This window comes from Arachis hypogaea, chromosome 6, assembly GCF_003086295.3.
Source record: "Arachis hypogaea cultivar Tifrunner chromosome 6, arahy.Tifrunner.gnm2.J5K5, whole genome shotgun sequence".
NCBI classification, from domain to species: domain Eukaryota; kingdom Viridiplantae; phylum Streptophyta; class Magnoliopsida; order Fabales; family Fabaceae; genus Arachis; species Arachis hypogaea.
This window is the reverse complement of record NC_092041.1, coordinates 114,156,152-114,180,003: the sequence shown is the minus strand read 5'-3', so window position 1 is coordinate 114,180,003 and position 23,852 is coordinate 114,156,152. Positions and strand designations below refer to the sequence as shown.

General features: G+C 31.8%; 3 protein-coding genes across 6 annotated transcripts; all 3 read left to right on the top strand.

The window, feature by feature from the left end:
• The first annotated feature begins 430 nt into the window (after window positions 1-430).
• Window positions 431-4,792, top strand: LOC112755909 (beta-fructofuranosidase, insoluble isoenzyme CWINV3). 2 transcript variants are annotated; one of them, XM_072197761.1, is made up of 6 exons: window positions 431-703; window positions 1,859-2,751; window positions 2,863-3,027; window positions 3,569-3,810; window positions 4,194-4,284; window positions 4,495-4,792. In XM_072197761.1, exons 1-6 carry the CDS (start codon window positions 571-573, stop codon window positions 4,678-4,680), a joined length of 1,710 nt encoding a protein of 569 aa, XP_072053862.1. In that variant the 5' UTR covers window positions 431-570; the 3' UTR covers window positions 4,681-4,792. The 2 variants fall into 2 exon arrangements, with proteins under 2 accessions (XP_072053862.1, XP_072053863.1); XM_072197762.1 differs by lacking the exon at window positions 431-703 and adding an exon at window positions 707-846.
• Window positions 4,793-8,815: 4,023 nt separating this feature from the next.
• On the top strand, window positions 8,816-15,238 carry LOC112755908 (alanine--tRNA ligase, chloroplastic/mitochondrial). 3 transcript variants are annotated; one of them, XM_025804242.2, is made up of 13 exons: window positions 8,816-9,053; window positions 9,269-9,500; window positions 9,955-10,181; window positions 10,408-10,586; window positions 10,916-10,994; window positions 11,103-11,237; window positions 11,334-11,483; window positions 11,618-11,728; window positions 11,847-12,764; window positions 12,916-13,188; window positions 13,673-13,882; window positions 14,007-14,164; window positions 14,720-15,238. In XM_025804242.2, the coding sequence occupies exons 2-13, from the start codon at window positions 9,326-9,328 to the stop codon at window positions 15,054-15,056; spliced, it is 2,952 nt and encodes a 983-aa protein (XP_025660027.1). In that variant the 5' UTR covers window positions 8,816-9,053; window positions 9,269-9,325; the 3' UTR covers window positions 15,057-15,238. The 3 variants fall into 3 exon arrangements, with proteins under 3 accessions (XP_025660027.1, XP_029149513.1, XP_029149512.1); XM_029293680.2 differs by having other exon boundaries at window positions 8,836-9,053; window positions 9,291-9,500; XM_029293679.2 differs by having other exon boundaries at window positions 8,836-9,053; window positions 9,148-9,500.
• A 715-nt stretch (window positions 15,239-15,953) lies between these two features.
• On the top strand, window positions 15,954-20,451 carry LOC112755907 (beta-fructofuranosidase, insoluble isoenzyme CWINV3). The gene is made up of 6 exons (XM_072197756.1): window positions 15,954-16,574; window positions 16,658-17,535; window positions 18,155-18,313; window positions 18,956-19,197; window positions 19,553-19,643; window positions 20,103-20,451. The coding sequence occupies exons 2-6, from the start codon at window positions 16,663-16,665 to the stop codon at window positions 20,304-20,306; spliced, it is 1,569 nt and encodes a 522-aa protein (XP_072053857.1). The 5' UTR covers window positions 15,954-16,574; window positions 16,658-16,662; the 3' UTR covers window positions 20,307-20,451.
• The last annotated feature ends 3,401 nt before the right edge of the window (window positions 20,452-23,852 follow it).

Below are 23,852 nucleotides of genomic sequence, written 5' to 3'. Positions count from 1 at the left end.
TGTTTGACACGCGGACACGACAACTCAATGAAGTGCCCATGCTTCATAGCATAAAAATAAAGATCAAGGAGCGAATTAGATATTTTTTTTTTTGTTTGGAAGCCTCCTAGTCCCTTTGAAATAATTGTTAGGGGGTAAATTGGGTATTCACTCAAAAATATTTTTTTGTAAGGAATGAAACATATGTATTATTATTTTTTTTTTCCTGACGAGTGAAAACATTTTTCTCATAGAATAAAAAAGAATTTCCAAATAACACCATTTGAATAGTGATAAAATAACCACATAGCATATGGTTCAATTAAAAAATTCCAACTTGCTGGCAATCAAGAAGTCAAGTCATTAATAAAAATAATTTCCAGTTGCATATAACTATGAGTGTATATATATAGTTAAATTCTCAATGGTTTTGCATTCCTCTTCACTTGCAAGTTCATTATTTCATCATCACTGATTCTATCCTCACACAACAAAAAACAAGTGAAAGATACATATTGTAATTTAATTTCTAACTATATAAAGGTTTTAATTTGTTGACCTTCCTTAGCTTTAACCTTTAAGGTGGGTAACATGGAGCCCAATTCATCAGAGAATGCATCCTCAAATATCATCAGTAATGGCATCAAGAACAACAAAATGATACATGAAAATCATCTATATAGAACTTCCTACCATTTTCAGCCCCAACAAAATTGGATGAACGGTAATTAATATATATTCAAATATGTTACATGTATATGTTTTTCTTCTGTTTCTAATTTATTTTCTTTTTTCTTGTGATGACATGTTTTGTTTTGTTGATGAGAATTATTGAAAATTGAGTGCTTCATTATGCAGATCCAAATGGTAAGAACATGAACTTTCACTTTCAGTTATCTTTTTTAATTTGTTCTAATCATACTTTTATAATCTCGAAGCAAAGTTAGTATGGTTTAAGATTAAGTACGATTTTGGTCTCCAAGATTTAGGTAGAAAATTTTAATCATTTCTAATTTTTTTTTTTGTGCATTAGAATTCGTCCCTAAGATTTAACTTAGTCTTAAAATCGTCAATTTTATCTAAATTTTAAAGTTTTAGACTAAATTATCCCTAAAAGATAATTATTGAAATGGCATCGTTTTGAAGAGATGGTGATAGGTGAAGTGAGGATATAATGGTTTGAAGGATGATTTTAAAATCAAATTATTTTTTTTTAAAGTTATTATTTTTTGAAAAATATATATTTTATATAAAAATATATTATTTTATTATATTTATTTTAATTCTAATTACACCTCAATTAGATTTTTTAATTTTTTAATCTCTAAGCATGATAAGTGGGCAAATTTTTTTAGAATTGAAAAAAAAATTGTATGTAATTTAGTATCACGTAGTTAATTGGTATGTTTTTCTTTCGTATAGATTTAATTTTTTTAATTTTAAATAACAAATCAGACCTTTAAATTTAAGAACATTTCTATAATGCACAAACTAATGGGTTTGATTTGTAGTGAGATAATTTTTTTTTGTTCTCAAACAAATCGAAGGGTCCGATTAGTATGTTTAAAAAAAAATTTAACACTACAATATGAATTTGACTCTCAAATTTATGTTTTAAAAAAAATTAAAAACCATAAATCTGATAGTATCCACAAAAAAAATTATAAATTATAAATCTAACCCTGTGATTTATGGTATCTATATAAACAAAAAACACACTAAATTTTCACATTGTTAAAAAACACCACTACAACCCCATTACTAAAAATAGAAAGCTTGATAAGTGTAGTAAATATTAAACACATATCCTAAAAAGTTGAAATATACATTTTACAAACGCAGAAATTAAATGATGATTTAATGATTGTAATAATTGCAGGACCAATGTACTACAAAGGAGTTTACCATTTGTTTTACCAATATAACCCTGATGGAGCAACCTTTGGTAAGAAAATGGTATGGGGTCACTCAGTATCCTATGATCTAATCAATTGGATTCACCTCAATCATCCTTCTCTTCAACCATCTCATCACTATGACATTCATGGCTGCTTCTCTGGCTCAACCACAATAATCCCCTCCAATAATCAACCCTTTATTTTCTACACAGGATTTGATGAAACAAAACACCAAGTTCAAAACTTAGCTATGCCAAAAAATCCACAAGACCCTTTTCTAAGGGAGTGGATCAAACACCCTCAAAACCCTATAATCACTGCCCCAATTGGATTAGTTGAACAAGAAAATTTTAGAGACCCAACAACAGCTTGGAAGGGTAGTGATGGAAAATGGAGGGTCATAGTTGGTGCTAGAAATGGTGATATTGGGAAGGCAATTTTATATCATAGTGATGATTTTGTTAATTGGAAATTAAGCCCTAATAATCATGAATTCTATGTAATTGATGGCATTGGAATGTGTGAGTGCCCTGATTTTTTTCCAGTTTTAATTGATGGTACAAAACATGGGGTTGATTTAGATTATTCTTCAGTTCAAGATTCTAATGATGTTATTAGGCATGTGTTGAAGATAAGTTACCAAAATAAACAGCAAGAATATTATTTGGTAGGTAAGTATGTTTGTGATGAGGACAAGTTTGTTGCTGAGAATAAAATTACAGGGACTAGTTTGGACTTGAAATTGGACCATGGTGAATTTTATGCTTCAAAGTCATTCTTTGACTATGCCAAGAAGAGAAGGGTATTATGGGGATGGGTTAAAGAGCTTGATACAGAACAAGATGATATTCTTAAAGGATGGGCTGGTCTACAGGTACTTTAATTAACAAATTAATCTAAAAAAGTTAGATAATTTTGTCAATAATATGTATGATTTCATAGATAATTATAATTTTGCATCAATATTGAAATATATATATATAAGGCTATTCCAAGGCAAGTGTGGCTTCATGAAAATGGGAAGTGGCTGATGCAGTGGCCAATAGAAAAGTTAGAGACACTTAGAGACTCCGACAATCAAGTTAGTATTTTCGCACACAAACTTGTTTTTGGATCAACTCTTCAAGTCTCAGGTATCACTGCATCACAGGTAAGTCACTTTATTTCCTGCATTGTTAATTTTTTCTTGTGAAATTGATGAATTTCTAGACTATGTAAAATATCAAAGGCCTTTTTTTTTTTCAATTTTCTCATGTCAAAATTATATATATATATATAATAAGAAAATGGATATTGTTACTCCTATTTTAATAATGCTATTCTCTTTTTCTATTTTAAAAAAATGAGAGTATAACGTTATCATTTTTCATAAAATAAACTTATTTTTGTTTCGAAAAAAAATATAAAAATAAAATAGTCTCAAAATTAAAAAAATGAGTAATTTAAAGTCAAATAATTGTGTTTTCCAAATTTTAAAGGCGAAGTTTGTAGACTTTTTTTTTTTTCCAAAATTAAGATTATTGACTCTTTTGTATAACTGTAACCATGTACAAATTTTCCATCCATCAATGCCCTCATTAAGATTTACATATTAACATATAATGAAACTTCCATATAAAACAATCATTTTCCATATTTAACAAAAAGATTATTACTTATTTCATTTATTTTGTGTGTTTTGGTCTTTGAAGGCTGATGTAGAAGTAGTGTTTGAACTACCTGAACTGGAAAGTGCTGAGTGGTTAGATTCCAAAGAAGTTGATCCCCAAATAGTGTGTAGTGATAAAGAATATGCATCAAGAAGTGGCATAATAGGCCCATTTGGTTTGTTGGCTTTAGCTTCAAAGGATCTTACAGAGCAAACTGCAATTTTCTTCACAATCTTTAGAACTCCCAATGGATTTTCATGTCTCATGTGCACTGATCTTACCAGGTTAATTAATTAATAATAATGATTTAGCTAACATGTGTTTCTAGAACATATAATAAGCTTATTATTAGTAAAAGATTTTAAATATTTTTATTTAATGAATACAAAATAAATGCACTGATCTTACTGGGTTAATTAATAATAATTATCCTATTGTCCCAACTAAATTTTGGTACACATGTGTCAAATTTTTTTAAAAGAATAAATGTATTATCAATTTTTGAATTGTGTTGGACGAAATTTATTTATTATTTTAAATATTTAGGGACAATTTTATTCTCTGTATTTTTTATTAGAGAGCACATAGAACATTTACAACTTTTTGTTTTCATATGTTTAAGATTGAATTATTCTCTTTATTTTTGTTTTCTGCAATTTATTTACAGGTCTTCATTGAGGCAAGACGTTCATAAAACCACATATGCAACTATCTTTGCCATAGATTCCAATCTCAAAGCAATTTCACTTAGAACCTTGGTACGTATGTTACTATGTTTTTTTGATATACTGATAGTGAAAAATATTTTATATAATTATCTAATTATATTCATTATTTTAGATAATCATTTATACGATCAATGTAAAAAATAATTATTTTTATTAATATAGCATTACATAATTAGATGTACGTGTAAAATTACTATTTTTATTTAATATATAACTCCTCTTTGTGTTCTTGTTATGTAGATTGATGGGTCGATTATAGAGAGTTTTGGAGAGAAAGGAAGAGTTTGTATCACAAACAGAGTTTATCCCTTGTTGGCTACTGAAAAAGATGCTCATCTTTATGTCTTTAACAATGGAAAACAGAATGTTTGCATCTCAAAACTAAATGCTTGGAGCATGAAGCGAGCAAAGTTTGTTCAACAGTGAAAGTGATTGTTTGAAATTGTTTGAACTTTGAAGCAATATTGCTAAGAATAATTTGGAGAATGATACACCATTTTACATAGATATATTGTATAAAGCTGTTTAATTTAATTTATATTGTGTCCTGGTTAAAAGCATGTCAAATCTATTAAGAAAGGTCTTTGCTATGGTATCAATGAAAGGAATTGTACATAATAAAATAATGAAAGCAAGATAATTTACAATTATAAAGATAAGAAGATTTTAACTTAAAAACATTAATATAATGTGAGTGGTAAAATAACTCATTATCTATCAACTTGACCAATCTCAACACATTGGTTATTTCTCCAAAGCTCTTAATGTCATCAAATGCCACTGGTTCCAACCTTAATATTCACCACTATCTTTTTTATTGAAAAGTAAACAACTTGAATTTTTCCAACACTTTTCCAGGTCTTTAGTTTTTAGGAATTTTTTGTCCATAACATCTTTTAAGATTTTTTTTATCAGCATTTGAATCTTTTGGATACTAAATTAGTAGTTACCTCCATAGTTATTAAATCCAACTCGATCTGCTCGATTTGACTGGAAACCTGATCACTTAGTCACTTGATTGGGTTGAGCCACTCGTTAAACCGTCCCTGCATTAGACTCAAAAAAATCCGAATTGACCTGTCCGGTTTTGTTGAGAACTGGTGACCCGACTGATTTATAAAACCCGGACCGGGTTATGTGTTTTATGTAAAAAAAAAAAAAAACCTAGCGAACGATGTCATGGAAACCTAATCTGTAATCACCATGAGTCTAAAAACCAGACCAAATCGATCAGTTGAACCAGTCCATCTGTGAATCGAACATCTCTGAGTTTGGTCTTAAGGAAAAATTTACTATTTTAAAAACCGTTTATAAACCACTGAACTGGCCGGGAACCGATCAGTTGGACTTAATCGGGATCCGATTGGTTTACAAAAAATGCTGGGGGAGAGAGGGAGGGAGGGAGGGAGGGAGAGAGAGAGAGAAGAATCCCTTCCTTCCCCTTCTCTGCAGTTCAAAATTCACAAACCTCAAAGTTAAAACCCTGAAACATAGCTTCTCCACCACCGGCGCAAGGACTGCCACCGCCCATCGTGCTCTGGATAACGCAGTCGTCGTCTGGTTGTCCGCTCTTCTTCCTCATTCAAGAATCGCACCTTCTTCTTCGAGCTCGGCGTCAGTCCCTGGTCTTTGTCTGCTCCGTCGCGCTCCTGCTATCATCTGTCGCGCTCAGGAACCACCGTCTTCGTCTGGTTGTAGTGCTCAAAGTTTTCAACCCACACAGCTTCTTCCTCAAGCTCGGCATCTTGGAGTCTGCACTTCGTTTGCTCAGTCGCAGCTCTTCCAACCCACCACTGTCTTCAAGTCGTGCTCGTTGCCTGACCTTCGTCTCCGTCGCGCTTCTGCCCCTCTGCTCAGATTGCTCAGACATTAGAACGAAGGTTTACAATTCTGCTAGTGCTACTTAGATTTGGTTATTCGCTTTTTTTTTTTTTGTTCTTAATTCTCTATTCTTCGGTTTAAGATTCTGCTATTGCTAGTGTTACTCAGATTGAATTGTCGAATGATTAGCTCTGTTCACTGCTGCTGTGTTGTACTCTATTTTGTTATTTTGTTGTACTGTGCTGAAACCTTGATAATTCTTGTTAATCTTTGAAAAAATTTGCTACTACTGTGTAACTTTTTATTGTGTTATTGTGATATAATTGTTGGTGTTGTTGCTGTGTAACTTTTAGTTGTTTCTACTATTGTTGTTTTCTTTTAAATTTTAATTGGTGTTGTTGATGTTCTTATACTTTATTATAATTTGTTAATTTGGTGTAATTTTTCTACTGTGTTGATCTTTGTTTTAATTGTTCAGTTATTTTCTGTTTATTGCTTTAACTGTTATTGTGAACTTGTTAATTTGATAATTGTTAACTCCACCTATGCTACACTTGCGGTACATAGCTGATTCCAAATCCGGATAAAAGAGGAGGGATGTGTTAAGCTTTCGACAGCCAACATAAAAACTTAGTCGAATCTTCATGATATGGATCAAAGACGTTATTGCACTAAAGCTAGGTCATTGTCCGGAAGCAACGCGTTGTATGGCTCGCGTATAATGTCAAATGAGCAAGAGCTGCTGCATCGGTGCCCGGGTGTAATGTTAAATGAGTAAGGGTTCCCACGTTTTCGTGACAGACGAGAGTAAATAAGCTAATTCACAAAGAAAAAAATAAAGGTAAAGGTCAGAGCGATATAAGATTGAGATTTGGGACATGGAATATAGGCACTCTAACAGGAAAATCCATGGAGGTGGTGGATACCATGACAAGGAGGAAGATTAACATCATACCTACAAGAAAAAAAATGGGTCGGCGCGAAGGCTAGAGAGTTGGATACCTCCGATTTCAAACTTTTGTATACAAGAAAGGTGAAGAATAGGAATGGGGTAGGTATTATCGTGGATAAGTAGTGGAAGAATGACGTAGTAGATGTCAAGAAGGTGGGTAATCGGATCATCTCTATCAAACTTGTGGTGGAAGAAGGTACTTTTCATGTGATTAGTGCCTATGCACCGCAAGTGGGTTCGAACGAGCAACACAAGATAAGATGTTGGGAGGATCTAGAGAGTTTGGTCCAAGACATATCTTCGGGAGATAAGATTTTCTTAGGAGGCGATTTAAATGGCCATGTTGGAAGAGAAGTGACTGGTATGGAAGTATTTACGGAAGTCATAGTTTCGAGGTGGTCAATACCGAGAGTAAAACTACTTTTCCTCAATTTTTGATCTTCTCACCACAAATACATGTTTTAAAAAGAGAGACAAACATTTTATAACCTATAGGAGTGTCATGACAAGCTCTCAAATCGACTTCTTCTTGTTGAGGAGAGTCAACAAAAAATCTTGCATTAATTGTAAAATTATTTCGAGAGAGAGTTTAATAACACAACATAGAATGTTTGTCATGCATTTTTGCGTTGAGCGAAAATTGAGAAAAAAACATCATACGAAGAACTCAAGAACAAGGTGGTGGCGGATGAAAGGTGAGGAACAAAGAAGCTTCCTAAGACAGGTAGGAGAAGAGGCAAAGTGGGAAGGAGATGGAAGCGCAGAGGAGATGTAGAGGGAGATGGCAGAAGTTATTAGAAGAACAACAAAACAAAGTTTTGGTGAATCTAGAGGAATAGGACCAAAAGATAAGGGGTCCTACTGGTGAAATGCGAGTATACAAGAAAATATAAAGGTAAAAAGGGAGTGCTTTAAAGAGTGGTTTTTGTGCCGCAATGCAAATAATTGAGAAAAATATAAGGCGCCTAAGAAAGAGACAAAAGCGGCTGTAAGTGAAGCAAGAACAAGAACATATGAGGGGCTCTACCAGTCTTTAAGCACAAAAGAAGGAGACAAAGGCATATATAGAATCGCAAAGAGTCGTGAAAGAAAAACGAGAGACTTGGATCATGTTAAATGCATAAAGGATAAAGAAGGAGAGGTTTTGTCTCAATATGAGAAGATCAATGAAAGGTGGAAGAACCACTTCTACAAGTTATTTAATGAAGGACAGAAGATTCTTCCGAACCTTGGTGCGTTATGCACGAGGGAAGAAGATCAAAACTTTGACTACTATCAAAGAATTCAAGACTTCGAGGTAAAAAAGACTCTAAAGCAGATGAAAACTGGTAGTGCAGTAGGACCCGATAATATTCTTATTGAAGTTTGGAAGGACCTTGGAGAGAAAGACACCAATTGATTAACCAAGTTTTTTAATGATATTTTAAGGTCAAAGAAGATGTCAGATGAATGGAAAAAGAACACCTTACTACCTATCTACAATAATAAGATAGATATACAAAGTTGCAAAAACTATAAAATGATCAAATTCATGAGTCATATCATGAATTTATGAGAAATGGTGATAGAACGGAGGTTGAAATAAGAGACACAAGTAATAGAAAACCAATTTGATTTTATCCCAAAAGGAAAAAATATTTTTATGCTTAGAAATTTTTTGTAAAAAGTCTATCCAAATTTTTATCAGTTAAAAAAAATATATTTTTTAAAAAGATGAAAAAATAATTACTTTATTCAAAAATTAATCCGTACTTATTTTAAATTAATAATAATAATAATAATAATAATAATAATAATAATAAATTCTTATCCACGTTAATTTTATCCCACCTTCCCAGTTCCCAGCACTGACGTCACTCTTATCTCCGATACCAATTCAGATTCTACTCCCTTCTCTGTTCGCGCTCGCCCCCTCCGCCACTTGAGCCTGTTCGGTTCCCCTCCGCCGCTGCATTCGTCAACCGGTTCTTCTTCCGTTCCGCCGTTCTGCTTCCCCAGCCGCACTCCTCTCATTCCGCCGCTTGAGGTTCTGTTCTGCTTCCGTAGTTGAATTTTTATATAAGCACGTTGTCTTTTTATGATTTCTGATTTGCGAAGCTATGTTGTGTTCGCTTTGGTAGGAGTTTTGAGTGTGCATGCTTGTTCAAAATTTTAGAATTCAGCTCCTCTCTATGTTGTTAGAGAGTCTTGTATTGATGTGCTTAAACTGACGACTGAGGGTGAGCTTGGTTATGTTCTAAGATATTTACGTGCTGATTCAAAGGGAGAGAGGGAGCCAAAAAATTGAGTGGCAGTGGCATGGAAGGATTGGCGGTTCAGCTTCGGAATCCACTCTTCCTGCATCCAAAATGGAAACGCGCCATTCCCACCGGTGCAGGCTCTGGCGATTTTGGCATTGTAGCAGGAGCCATACCCTCTTTCTCTCACAGTCTCACACCCTTTCGTGCATTCACAAGCACGAGGACTGGATCAGGTAAGCTTTATTTAAAGCTTTTCATGGGTTCTTTAGGTTAGAATTTCTAATATGTTCTACAATTAATTGTTGACTTCGTTTTAATGAAAATTTGGTTGACTATATTATCTTGTTTGTAAACATATGCGTTAAGTATAGGGCCATAAAACCTTTAGCCGGGTAGGATCTTCTTTAATGGTAACGGATAGGATTTCTTATAATTTCAAATTTCAAGAGATTTGATTTAGTTTTCATTTGTTTAGCAATAAGTTAAAGCGCATCTTTAGTTTAATGTCGGATTATTAGTTGAGTCTAAATACATGCCCAGATCCCCTCCCTTCGCAATTGATAATTCCTTGTTTCCAATGGCACATTCAGGTAGGTCTTCTATTTGAAACTTTGTACTGGTATCTTGAATTAATATGATTGTAGTAAGCATTCATTGAGTTTCTTGTGTTTTTTATGTTTGAGTCAGCAATAGTAGCAGCAGCAGCATCACCATCACAGGCCCAACCGCTAGCAGAGAAGGAGAAGGAATTTGATAATTTAGCGAGTGGGGATTCTATACGGCAGAGATTCCTGAAGTTTTATGCTTCCCGCGGCCACAAGGTCCTTCCTAGTTCGTCTCTCATCCCGGATGACCCCACTGTTCTACTAACAATCGCAGGAATGCTACAATTCAAGCCTATATTCCTCGGGAAGGTCTGGCCCTCCCTCGTGTATTTCCATCTTTCTTTACTGTTATTTGTTCGAGAAAAATTTGTATGCTCAGCAGCTTTCTTTAGAAACATTTATAGCTTATTAATGAACATACGTGGTATATATATAGATGTTTCTTTGCTCCAGGAGCACACAAGAATTTATCTTCATTGATTCAAAATCCATACGAATTCTCTTTCACACGCACCCCAATTTGCGGTATCCTTAGGTTCCAAGGCAGGTACCTTGTGCAACTACTGCTCAAAGGTGCATACGTACTAATGATGTTGAGAATGTTGGCCACACTGCTCGACATCATACCTTCTTCGAGATGCTTGGAAACTTCAGCTTTGGTGATTACTTCAAAAAGGAAGCAATTGTATGGGCATGGGAGCTTTCAACCAAAGAGTAAGCATTAGTGCATCTTTTTCATAGTCTGACCTTGCCTGCTTGCATATCATACTTCTGTTTATGTTTATGTGAGAAGTTTTGCTTTGAAGCAAGGACTTGGTTTGTTATGCTTCCATAACATCTGAATATTGTCATGCATTTTTTTATTTAATAGTTGTTAATTATTCTTCTTTTCCCAGCCTTGTTTGTGCTTATAGTTAATTCCAAACTGACTGTAATGCGCCTATATATTGTTCCTTTTGCAAAAAATGAAAAGCTATTAGTATTACTATTTTAAATCTGCATTTGACAGAACCAGATTTATCATGTCTTTAAATTACTTTTAGGTTTGGTTTGCCAGCGGACAGATTGTGGGTTAGTGTTTATGAAGACGATGATGAGGCTTTTGAGCTATGGTCTAATGAGGTTAGCCAAGCCACTGCTTTTTAAGTGTTAGCTAGATGTAAGTTTCCGATTGCCATTTTAATCAAGTGCATTGAGTCTATAGAAGCATTAGTCTTGATTTATTTGCAGGTGGGTGTCCCATTGGAGCGTATAAAGAGGTTGGGTAAAGAGGACAACTTCTGGACCAGTGGAGTGACAGGTCCCTGTGGTCCCTGCTCGGAACTTTATTATGATTTTCATCCTGAAAGGGGATACTTTGATGCTGTACGTATGTGGTAGTTTGAGATTAACTGACTGAAAATCACTTCAATGAAAATATTTAACTCTTATATTTGTGGGCTGGGTTGTGTGTTAAGGCAGGATCTTGGTGATGATTCGAGGTTTATAGAGTTCTACAATCTAGTATTCATGCAGTACAACAAAAAAGATGATGGTTCCCTTGAACCTCTAAAGCAGAAGAACATAGACACAGGGCTTGGACTAGAACGCATGGCTCGCATCCTTCAAAAGGTATATATCGATTTGCATTGTTGTAAAAGGGCCCATTCATATATAGAAGCATTCTAAGGCCCGGCTAATGCTTATCAGTTATCACTGCAATGCTTCTAATATCTTTCAGCATATATATTCTGTGTTTTCTGCAGGTTCCAAATAACTATGAAACTGACTTAATATTCCCCATCATAGAGAAGGCCTCTAAATTGGCAAATGTTTCATATGGCACTGCTGACGTTCAGACAAAAAGGAATCTGAAGGTAATGTGACTATCTTTCAATAGACTGTTGTACTGTCTTAAATATAGCTTATTTGAACTTACGGTTGTGTTTCTTAAAACTTTTAATCTAAGTCTTCTCTTTCTCCAATTTATCCTAGATTATAGGTGATCACATGCGTGCAATTGTATTTCTCATCTCTGATGGTGTTGCCCCATCAAATGTTGGGAGAGGTTATGTGGTTCGACGGCTTATTAGAAGGGTTGTTCGTACAGGCAGGTTGCTTGGTATAACAGGTGATGGTATGGGAGACCTTGAAGGAGCATTTTTACCAATTATTGCCGAGAAAGTTGTGGAACTAAGCACCAACATTGATTCCGATGTTAGGAGTAGATCACACTATATCTTTGAGGAATTGAAGAGAGAAGAGCTTCGTTTTGTACAAACATTGGAGAGAGGAGAAAAGTTGCTTGAAGAGAAGCTTGCTAATGCTTTGTCAAATGCTGAGCAAAATGGAACTGCACCTTGCTTGACTGGCGAAGACGTATTTCTTTTGTATGATACTTATGGATACCCTGTTGAAATAACAAAAGAAGTGGCTGAAGAACGTGGTGTGAGTGTTGATATAAATAGTTTTGATATGGAGATGGAGAAGCAAAGGCGTCAATCTCAAGCTGCACACAATAATGTCAAACTTGCCATGGGAAACGGGGCAAATATTGCAGAAAATTTACCTGACACTGAATTTATAGGCTATGACAATCTTTATGCTAAAGCAATTGTACAAAGCCTAGTGATAGATGGTGATCCAACTGCACAAGTTAGTGAAGGGAGTAACGTGGAAATTTTGCTGAACAAGACTCCATTTTATGCTGAATCAGGGGGACAAATTGGAGATCATGGTTTTATTTATGTTGTAGAGGGTGAAAATCAACCAAAAGCTGTTGTGGAGATAACAGATGTTCAGAAGTCTTTAGGTAACATATTTGTTCACAAGGGTACTGTTCGTAAGGGAGTTGTTGAGGTTGGCAAGGAAGTTGAAGCAGCAGTGGATGTAAAGCTGAGGCAGAGAGCTAAGGTATAACAACTGTTGACTTTCTCATTTCATTAACCAATTTGGTGTATTATAACTCACTACAATGTCACACAGACACATCCTTGTATCACGTTAGTTTTTCAAATTCCAAGTGTGGTTCATGTTGATAGCAAATATATTTGGTGCTTTGCAGGATCATCATACTGCTACTCATTTATTACAAGCAGCACTAAAGAAAGTGATTGGTCAAGAAACCTCACAAGCTGGTTCTTTGGTGGCATTTGAACGTTTGAGGTTTGATTTCAACTTCCACCGACCACTTCTTGACAGTGAGCTTGGAGAAATTGAAGGGCTAATAAATGAATGGATTGAAGCAGGAATACTTCTTCAAACCAAAGTGATGCCACTTGCTGATGCAAAGCGTGCTGGAGCTATTGCAATGTTTGGAGAAAAATATGGAGAAGAGGTTAGAATTACTCCATACACATATGACATAAAATTTTACCATCTTATGCTTTGTTTTTTCTGAGGAGATATGCATATCATGAAGTGTATATTTTCAGATGTTTAAACCTAGATTTTTAGGGATATGTTGCAATTATTTCTCAGGGATCTTAATTTCTTCTGACTACAACTCCCCTGTCTATTGTCGATACATCAAGACTTAATCCCCCTCTCTACGTCCTGTCCACTGGCACATGGACCTTGATAGTGAATAATGTAAAGCTGAGTGATATACTAGTATCGGAAGATCCTCTGTGAGAGCATCTTGTTGCGTAAGAAATGAAACTATGAATAAAGTTTAAATCCTAATGACCAAACAGATTATCAATCTCTCCGTAAAAATTAAAAAGGGAAGTAGAATATATTCATATATGTATGTCATTATTTATCCAGCTGATATGATGTTTATGCAGGCTCTTGTGGTTTTCTAATTGGTTGTATTGCAGGTTCGTGTTGTAGAGGTTCCTGGTGTATCAATGGAACTTTGTGGCGGAACTCATGTCAGTAATACTTCTGAAATTCGTGGTTTTAAGATAATATCAGAGCAGGGTATTGCTTCTGGAATCAGGCGTATAGAAGCTGTTGCTGGGGGAGCTTTTATTGAATATGTCAATGCTCGAGATATTTATCTGAAGCAGTTATGTTCCACTCTCAAAGTATGTTTCATGATCCTGAGTTCTCATAATAATGTTGCCAATGTTTTGCGAAGTTAATATTCTATTTTGGCATTTTTTATCTCTACTAGTCTCGATGTTTTATGTTTAACCTTACGATATGAAGGTTAAACCCGAAGAAGTGGTGACGAGGATAGAAAACCTTCTAGAAGAGTTGCGAGCAATCAGAAATGAAAATTCTGCCTTGCGTGCCAAAGCCGCAGTCTACAAGGCTTCGGTTATTGCCGGCAAAACATTGTTGGTGGGAAAATCAGAACAGTACAGGTAATATTTCTTTCCTGTTCATTACATTCTATAATATAATGCTAAGGTACTAACTAATGAATATAACTCATGGAAAAAGAAAAAGATGTGTCTGATACAGAGTCGTCTTCCACTTGAAAAATTTTCATGTCATAGCCAAAAAATTATAATCAATTAAGCAGAAGTAATTAATTGCATCACCTTATTTTATTTCACTTTGTGTATTATTTTCTATGGATGCTTAGATATGGTTAGAACTCAAGTCTTTAGAGAATTTCCTTGTGCATGTATACTTCCATATATGGTGATAATTTTGTAGTAGCATGTAGGCTGCTTTTTGTATTCTATCTCTTGAGACAGAAAGAGGACATGAATATTATTTGTTCTTCACTTTCAACAAGTATTGATAATACATGTATCTTCTATTCTGTCTTAGAGAGACAAATATCCATCAAAATGCAGCCTAGAAATAGAGATGTTCTTTAATTATTTGATGGTTGGGTAGACGCGAATGATCTTTTCCCCGCAATACTCGACGTGTATGATATCTATTTATAGCTTGTAAAAAATGTTCAGGGTGCTGGTTGAGTGCTTGGACGATACTGATCCTGAGTCACTTAAAAGTGCTGCGGAATATTTAATGGAAACATTACCAGATCCAACAGCCATTGTACTGGGCTCGTGCCCAGGTGAAGGGAAGGTTAGTCTGGTGGCTGCTTTTACTCCGGGGGTCGTCAATCTGGGGATTCAAGCTGGTAAATTTATTGGACAGATAGCAAAATTATGTGGCGGTGGCGGCGGAGGAAGGCCCAATTTTGCCCAGGCTGGTGGGAGGAAACCTGAAAACCTGGTGTCTGCCCTCGAGAAGGCTCAGGCCGACCTCATAGCCACTCTATCTGAAAAAGGAAACTGAATTCCAGAAGATGTCTCACAATGCAACGTGAGAAGCTGTAAAAACTTAGTTACATATTTACCAAGTGAAAAGATACATATGTAATACATACATACTCCTATTTCATGTAAGCCCATAATTTAAATCAACTAACTAACTGTAATGTTCTTAAATGTATATAAAAAATGAATTATTTGATCACATTTTTAATACTCGTTTTTACACATAATTTATATGATTCTATACAAAATTATTGATGATGCAAGTTTGTCAATTTTACATTGATGTAAGTGTATTTTGCTGTTTTCACTTTTTCTCTACCTATATCTAGATGATATACTTTAAGATTGGTGAAGTACATAGTACTTACAATTATGGTGTCTATGCTAATTAAATAGTGTTAGCAATACTTTAAAAATGTTAAATTTAAAGTCATTTTTTTTATATTTTAGTAATATTTTTATTTATTTTTAAATTCAAAAAGTATTGTTAAATAATAAATTCTAAATTTTTAATTCTAAATTTTAAATTATTAAATTATAAATTTTAAACTCTGAATCTTCTAAAAGTTAAAAGTTTTTAGAATTCAAATAAAAAATGACTAATATTAACTAACTATAAAATTAAATTATTGAATAAATAACTCTGTATTATGACCCTTGCTCACCAAAATTAATTCAAATTTCAAAGCATGCAATTATACAATTCTTTGCTTAAAAATAAATAATAAATAAAAGGAGCAATAATACATATAAAATAACTAAAGCAAAATAAATTAAAGAAATGAGCAAGACCTTGATATTTCTTCTTATATTTTTAACCAAAAGACCTTTAGACTTTTTTGAGTCTTTGTCATTATTCATTTAATATTGTCTTCAAGTGATCCTTCAGGGAAAAGATTCGTTGGAAAAAAAACTTAGAACAGGGTCACGCATGTGGGTTTAGATTTAAGAAACTATATTTGATTTTAGATTTGTCCCATGATCATTATGTCCATCACACATGTTCTTCCAAGTTTTGTGAATATATTAATTAGTCCATTATTAATAAGATGCACTCTGCATATATATATACAATACAAGTTCTTAATTAATCAAACCAATTCATGTTCTCCTTCACAATATTCATGATGAAGAACTTTGCAACACTAATGTTACTTGCATTGTTTCTTTTTATCCTGCAAAATGGAAACAGAATTGAAGCATTCCCAGATAACATTATTAGTTCTTCTTCTATTAATCAACCATATCGAACTTCTTATCACTTTCAGCCACCAAAAAATTGGATGAACGGTATTATCCCCCAACCATGCTTTATGATTTATGAACTAATCTTTTTAAATTGAACATGCTTTAGTTTATTTATTTATTTATAGGCCTTACTTCACTGTTGTATTCTGTTCTGTTCTGTTCTGTTCTGTTCTGTTCCTCTCTGTTATAAATCATTGATCATCTAATTATATATTTTCTTTATTTCATTTGACATGTTTTTGTTGAGGAAAATTTGTAAATCAATGCCTTCATTCTGCAGATCCAAATGGTAAGCACACAATGAAACTTAGTTTGACTTTATAATATACCAAAATTTATGATCATTACTAAAGTTTGATGTACCTATGGCAGCACCAATGTACTATAAAGGTGTTTACCACCTTTTCTACCAGCATAATCCTTATGCAGCAACCTTTGGGGACAGAATTGTATGGGCTCACTCTGTGTCCTATGATCTCATCAATTGGATTCATCTAAACAATGCTATCGAACCGAGCGAGCCTTTCGACATCAATAGCTGCTGGTCAGGTTCAGCCACCATACTCGAAGGAGGCGAAAAGCCTTTTATTTTGTACACAGGTATTGATGAAAACAAACACCAAGTTCAAAACTTGGCTATTCCAAAGAATGCATCAGATCCTTTCTTAAGGGAATGGATCAAACTCCCTCAAAACCCTGTGATGAAACCACCAATTGGTGTTGAGTTGAACAATTTTAGAGACCCTTCAACTGCTTGGCTTGGAAATGATGGAAAATGGAGGGTAGTTATTGGTGCTCAAAATGGTGATCAAGGGAAGGTTATTTTGTACCATAGTAAGGATTTTGTTGATTGGAAAGTGGATTCTAGGCCGTTTTTCGCGACGGATAACACCGGAGTTTGCGAGTGTCCGGACTTCTTTCCGGTGTTGATCAAAGGCGAAAATGGAGTAGATACATCTTTTGATCATCAAGATCCTAATTTTGTTAGGCATGTAATGAAGATAAGTTATCTTAGTAGGTTACATGACTATTATTTTCTTGGAAACTATAATGTCTTTGGTGACAATGAAAATTTTGTTCCTGATGTTAAATTCACAGGAACAAGTTCAGATTTAAGGTATGATTATGGTAAATTTTATGCTTCCAAATCATTTTTTGATTATGCTAAGAACAGGAGAATATTGTGGGGATGGGTGAATGAATCTGATTCTACACAAGATGATATTCAAAAAGGATGGGCTGGTATACAGGTATTTAATATTTTTTATTTTTAGTTGACTTTTTTTTTTAGGGTAAAATATATTTTTTGTCTTTAAATTTGATAAAAATTTCAAAAATACTCATAAGTTTTATTTTGTTTCAATTTTGTCCCAAAAGTTTTTGATTTGCATCAAATATACCCCGACCGCTAATTTTTCAAAAAATTTAAGACCAATTCAACAACAATTTCATAAGAACAACCCTCAACACAAACAAATCAAGCATAATTTTCATGCATTATTGTTAAATTGGTCTTAAATTTTTTGAAAATTTAGCCATCGAGAGTATATTTGATGCAAATCGAAAACTTTTGGGATAAAATTGAAATAAAATAAAACTTAAGGGTATTTTTAAAACTTTTGTCAAACTTCAGGGACAAAAAATATACTTTACCCTTTTTTTTATTACTCATTTTTAGTCTAAGGAGTCAAAATTTTTATGAATATAGTACACTTATTTTAGGTCAAATGGATATTTATAGAAGTTTATGTTTTTATGTTTAAGGACTAAAATGTATATGATGTAAAGTTTAAAAGGTAAAATGCAATTAATTAACAAGCCATTTAGGTAAATGATGGTTGTTGCTTAATTTTGCTATGTTTGTTGTAGTCAATTCCAAGGCAAATTTGGCTTGATAAAAGTGGGAAGAGATTGGTGCAATGGCCAATTGAAGAGGTTGAAAAATTACATGATAAACAAGTTAGCATTACTAAAGAAAACCTCCTTAGTGGATCAACTCTTCAAGTCTCCGGCATCGTTGCATCACAGGTAAGTTATAACAAATTAATTGGTCATACATTTTCCAAATCAATTATTTTAAGAAATTTTAGTCGAATATTTTAAAAAATTTTCAATTATCAAATTAGTTCTTAACCTTTTATTTTAAGGCCAATTCTATTGTGCCTATAAATTTTTGCCTAAATTTTGCCTAACTTACTTTTTGTAGTAAGTTTTAATTTTTTAAAAATTATTTAATCTTATATCTTTTAAATTAAATAATAACTTTTAACCCTTTTTAGTATATTGGTACCACTTTTTAGGCACCATAGCATTCACTTTATTTTAATAGATAAATTAGTGTCGCATCGAATTCTGTTAAAAGATTGACACATTAGTTTTATCGTTATTTGATAAACTAAATCCCTAAGTATTCTTAAAACTTTTAGATTAATTTTTCTATATAGATAAATAATCTAAGGTGGAAACTCAGGTACAGTAAACTTCACGTGAAGTTTATAACTCGTTAGATAAAAATTTAATCAAATCAATGGCTCTCAATTATTAACTTCACATAAAATTGACTGTAACTGAGTTTTTACCATAATCTAATATTTCTTTAAAAGACAAATTTTATAATAAATCATCATAACAAAATTATCATTATTTTTGAACCTTCTCATCACTGTGAAGGTTGATGTAGAAGTGGTATTTGAAATATCCGAAGTAGAAAGTGCAGAATGGTTAGATCCAAAGGGTGTTGATCCACAAATACTATGTAGCAAAAAAGAAGATGGATCAAGAAGTGGCATAATTGGACCATTTGGTTTGTTAGCTTTGGCTTCAGAGGATCTCCGAGAGCAAACTTCAGTGTTCTTTCAAATCTATAAAGCTCCAAATAGATATGTAGGCCTAATGTGTAGTGATCAAAGCAGGTATTTTTTGTTTATTATTGTATTATCAATCCCGCTACATTACCAACAGTGTTTCTGCCAACTTCTGCCAACTCTTGTTTATGACTGTATTTAACGTAAGTGTCTTTGTGGATGTGTCTAACAAAAATGTCTTTTTTATGGCTGTGTCTAATGGAAGTGTCTTTATATATATATTTTCTGGATGTGTCTCTTTATACATGTGTTTAAAATATAATAATTAATTATTATTGACAATAAATTGGCAAATAATATATTGGTACCCTATACTTTTCCTTGTATTATATATGCTTCTGAATTTACTTCATTCTAAGTTTAAAATAACCCAGAACAATATGTTTTCTCTACTCTTATGCAGGTCTTCATTAAGAGATGACATTGATAAAACTACATATGGAACTTTCTTTGACATAGATCCTACTCAAAAAACAATTTCTCTTAGAACTTTGGTATGTCTATTTGTGTGTATCTCAATGCATGGTTCATAGCATTCATGCTATTTTTTAAATGTCTAATCTGATCTATAGTCATCTTTCAAACAATCATGTTAGAGTATAATTCTAATCAACTAAATATTCAGATATGCTAAATAATTCTAATCAATGCTTATTGATACGTTTTTTTTTTCTTCTTAAAAAAGATTGGCAATGCAGTTATGTAAATAAAAATGGACAAACCCATTTGTATTGTCAATTTTTTTTTATATTTAAAAACTGCCTAGTCTTTTGAAAAAAACATAGCAATGTAGTTGAAAATTTGCTTTGGTTCTAATTAAAATACACTTTTTTCTCAATTTTCTTAATCATAGAGCAAGTTGACTTATTTATATAATTTTATCTACCATCATAAGTATAATACTTAATTGATTTGAGTGGAAAGGCATATTCTTATATATTCTTGCTATACAGATTGACCACTCTATTGTTGAAAGTTTTGGAGATGAAGGGAGAATTTGTATCACCAGTAGGGTTTATCCTTCTTTGGCTATAGATAAAAATGCTCATCTTTTTGTATTTAATAATGGGATTCAAACTATACAAATTTCAAAATTAAATGCTTGGAGCATGAAGCAAGCACAAATTGGCTATGAGGGCAATATAAGTTGTGTTTGAAGAGAACCATAGAACTTTATTTAATCCACAAATTATTGAGTTTTTTTTTTTTTTAATTTGTTTCCATTATTGTAATAAGAAGATGAATCTGATGTAAGAATTAGTTGTTCTTATTAGAAATTCTGCATTTATTTTGCTTAAATAAGATTTATATTATCTTAATGAGTGATATACCAATGCAAGTACATCATATCATAGTATTTTATTTAATTTATTAAACAAATTCAAATAACTCAGACTCGTGCATATATATAATCATGAGATCAATTTATTGAGTAATATATTAATTAATAAACTAGGTTAAAATAATTTTACTAGGTAACTTGACATATATGCTGGAATAATTTCATAAAGTTACATAAAATCAAATCATTATTCATTTTGATCATATAGTAATTAGATGTCCAAACCTAGTTTTTGTTATGCCAAAAACTAAATCATGGTAACTATTGGTTTTTTTTTTTTTTTGGTCATGATGGTAACTATTGTTTGCTATTAGGTTGATGTGGCCTATTGGGCCAGAACACGGAAAATTTTTTATAGAATGTTTTTTCTTTCTTGGGCCTAGGCCCCTTTTATTACCAAAAAAAGTTTCATTACTTTTTTTATTTTTTAATTGAAAAAATCTCTTTTTTAAGAGGGTTGAGAATTTAAAATTTAAGACAAATAAAAACTTTTTTTTTTAATTCTCAAATATTGTTGTTTGCTTATGATTGTTTGAGATAAGGAAAAATATGAAACAACAAAGTAGTAGCCCCCTTCTCCTGCTTGGTAACCCAAGTCTCTTTCTTTTGTAAAATTTATATTATTATTATTATTATTATTATTATTATTATTATTATTATTATTATTATTATTATTATTATTATTATTATTATCATCATCATCATCATCATCATTGATTTTTTTTGGGACCTCATTATAATTAGGGCATTTTACTCAAATAAAATGTTTGAAAAGATTCTTTACTCAAATACAATATTTGCTATTCGTTTACATGAGTATCTCATGTTTTATTATTATGTAAACCATGGTAGATAACCACGGTTTCCAATTTAAACATAAACCATGAAAAAGTTTGGTAGAAACTGTGGGTGATCACCACGGTTTATGAGAAAAAGATTGTGAGCATAAAACCCTGTTGGTTACCACGGTTTATGCTTTGAGTAATATAAAATTATGTGACAAACGAATAATATTAAATTAATTATTTTTTTTGCAATATAATTTAAAAAATTAATAAATGTCAAATGAAGTACTCTATATAATTAAATATCAAATTCAATATTCTACATAATTAATAATTTAGATAGTTTAGGAAATTAATATATTAATATTTTTAAACAAATTTTCTTGCGTCTTATACATATGCCAATCAAATAAATTAACCAATATTTAAAACAAATAATATTGTAGTAGACAAAATTAATAATTTAATTTAGTTTTAAAGTAAATATTTATGTACTCAAATATCAAATATAATACTCTACATAATCAATATTTTAGAAAATAAAAAAATTTATTACAAAGCAATTTAAAAAAAATAAGTTAACAAAATATTTATAGGACTTTTTTTCATTCAATCGTTAATAGGTAAAGGTATATCAAAAAATAAAAATATATATCAAATAAAAAAATCATTTTCTTTCTGCATCAAATTGATAAGATAGAAAAATAATTTTTTTTTTTATATTAAATTGATAAAAAAAAAAGAAACATAGTACTATTTTTATACGTAAAAGATTTAGAATAAACTAAAAAGACAGAGGAATTACTGAGAATATAAATTAGATAAATAATTTTTCTTAAAAAGTATTGATACCTATGCTAATATACCAAAAACCTTCAACAGAAACCTAAACAAAAATAAAATAAAATAAAACAACAACAACATTTAAAAGAAAAAAAAAAAAAAAAAGAAGAAAAGCAACCGGTGGTGATATATTTTGAAAAGCAACCAGTGGTGATATATTTTAATGAAAGAAACATATATGACAGAATAGTTACTATGGAAACAGAAACTCATAACTCATATCTATATTATAAGAAGAAGGAAATTAACATTTTTTCAGTCAAGTTATCCAAAAAAGAAGAAAGGCTACAACTTTAGAGAAGTTCGCAGCTGGATTCACATTCATGGAACTAACAACAAAGACTTTCAAGCAGTATAATAACCAATGTGAAAGAACCTAAACCACATAACAAGATTCAAGTTTCAAAAAGAAAAAAGTAATTATATTCTCAGTAATTTTTCTGTTTTTTTAATTTATTCTAAATCTTTTACGTATAAAAATAGTATTATATCTCTTAAAAAGACAGAGAAATTATTTATCTAATCTATATTTTCAGTAATTTTTCTGCCTTTTTAATTTATTCTAAATTTTTTACGTATAAAAATAGTACTATATCTCTTTTTTTTTTATCAATTTAATGTAAAAAAATTATTTTTTTATCTTATCAATTTGATGTAGAAAGAAAACGATTTTTTTATTTGATATATATTTTTATTTTTCGATATGCCTTTACCTATTAATGATTGAATGAAAAAAGTCCTACAAATATTTTGTTAACTTATTTTTTCTTTTTAAATTGCTTTGTAATAATTTTTTTATTTTCTAAAATATTGATTATGTAGAGTATTATATTTGATATTTGAGTACATAAATATTTACTTTGAAACTAAATTAATTATTAATTTTGTCTACTACAATATTATTTATTTTGAATATTGGCCAATTTATTTGATTGGCATATATATATAAGACGCAAGAAAGTTCGTTTAAAAATATTAATATATTAATTTCTTAAACTATCTAAACTATTAATTATATAGAGTATTGAATTTGATATTTAATTATACAGAGTATTTCATTTGACATTTATTAATTTTTTAAATTATATTGCAAAAAAATTAATTAATTTAATATTATTCATTTGTCACATAATTTTATATTACTCAAAGCATAAATCGTGGTAGCCAACAGGATTTTATGCTCACAATGTTTCCTCATAAACCATAGTGAACACCCACGGTTTCTACCATGCATATTCCGTGGTAAGCAACCGCGGTTTATGCTCAACGTTTCCTACAAGTAGGGGTGGCAAGTGGGGAAACCCACCCCGCCCCGCCCCGCCTAGTGAGGCGGTCCCAGAATCCTAGCCTGCCCCGCCTAACGGCGGGCTCGCAGGCTGGCGGGCTTACCTCTTTTTTTTTTTTCTTTTTTTTTTAACTATTAAATAATATATATAAAGGCATAAAAAAATCTCTCCTATTTTTTATTTTTAACTATTATAATTTCTAAAAGTATAAACAAATTATAACTTTTATATTCACAAACATTAAAGTCTTTGTAATTATAAATATCTAATAAATATAATTATAAATATTGTTCCCAAAGCAAAATAAACATAATCCAAAACATAATTATAAATATTGTCTTTAAAACAAAATAAATATAATCCAAAATACTCAATTTTCATCTTTATTCTCTTATAAGTTGAGTTGGGGGAAGTTGAGTTTTGGTAAAAAAATTGTAAAAATACCCC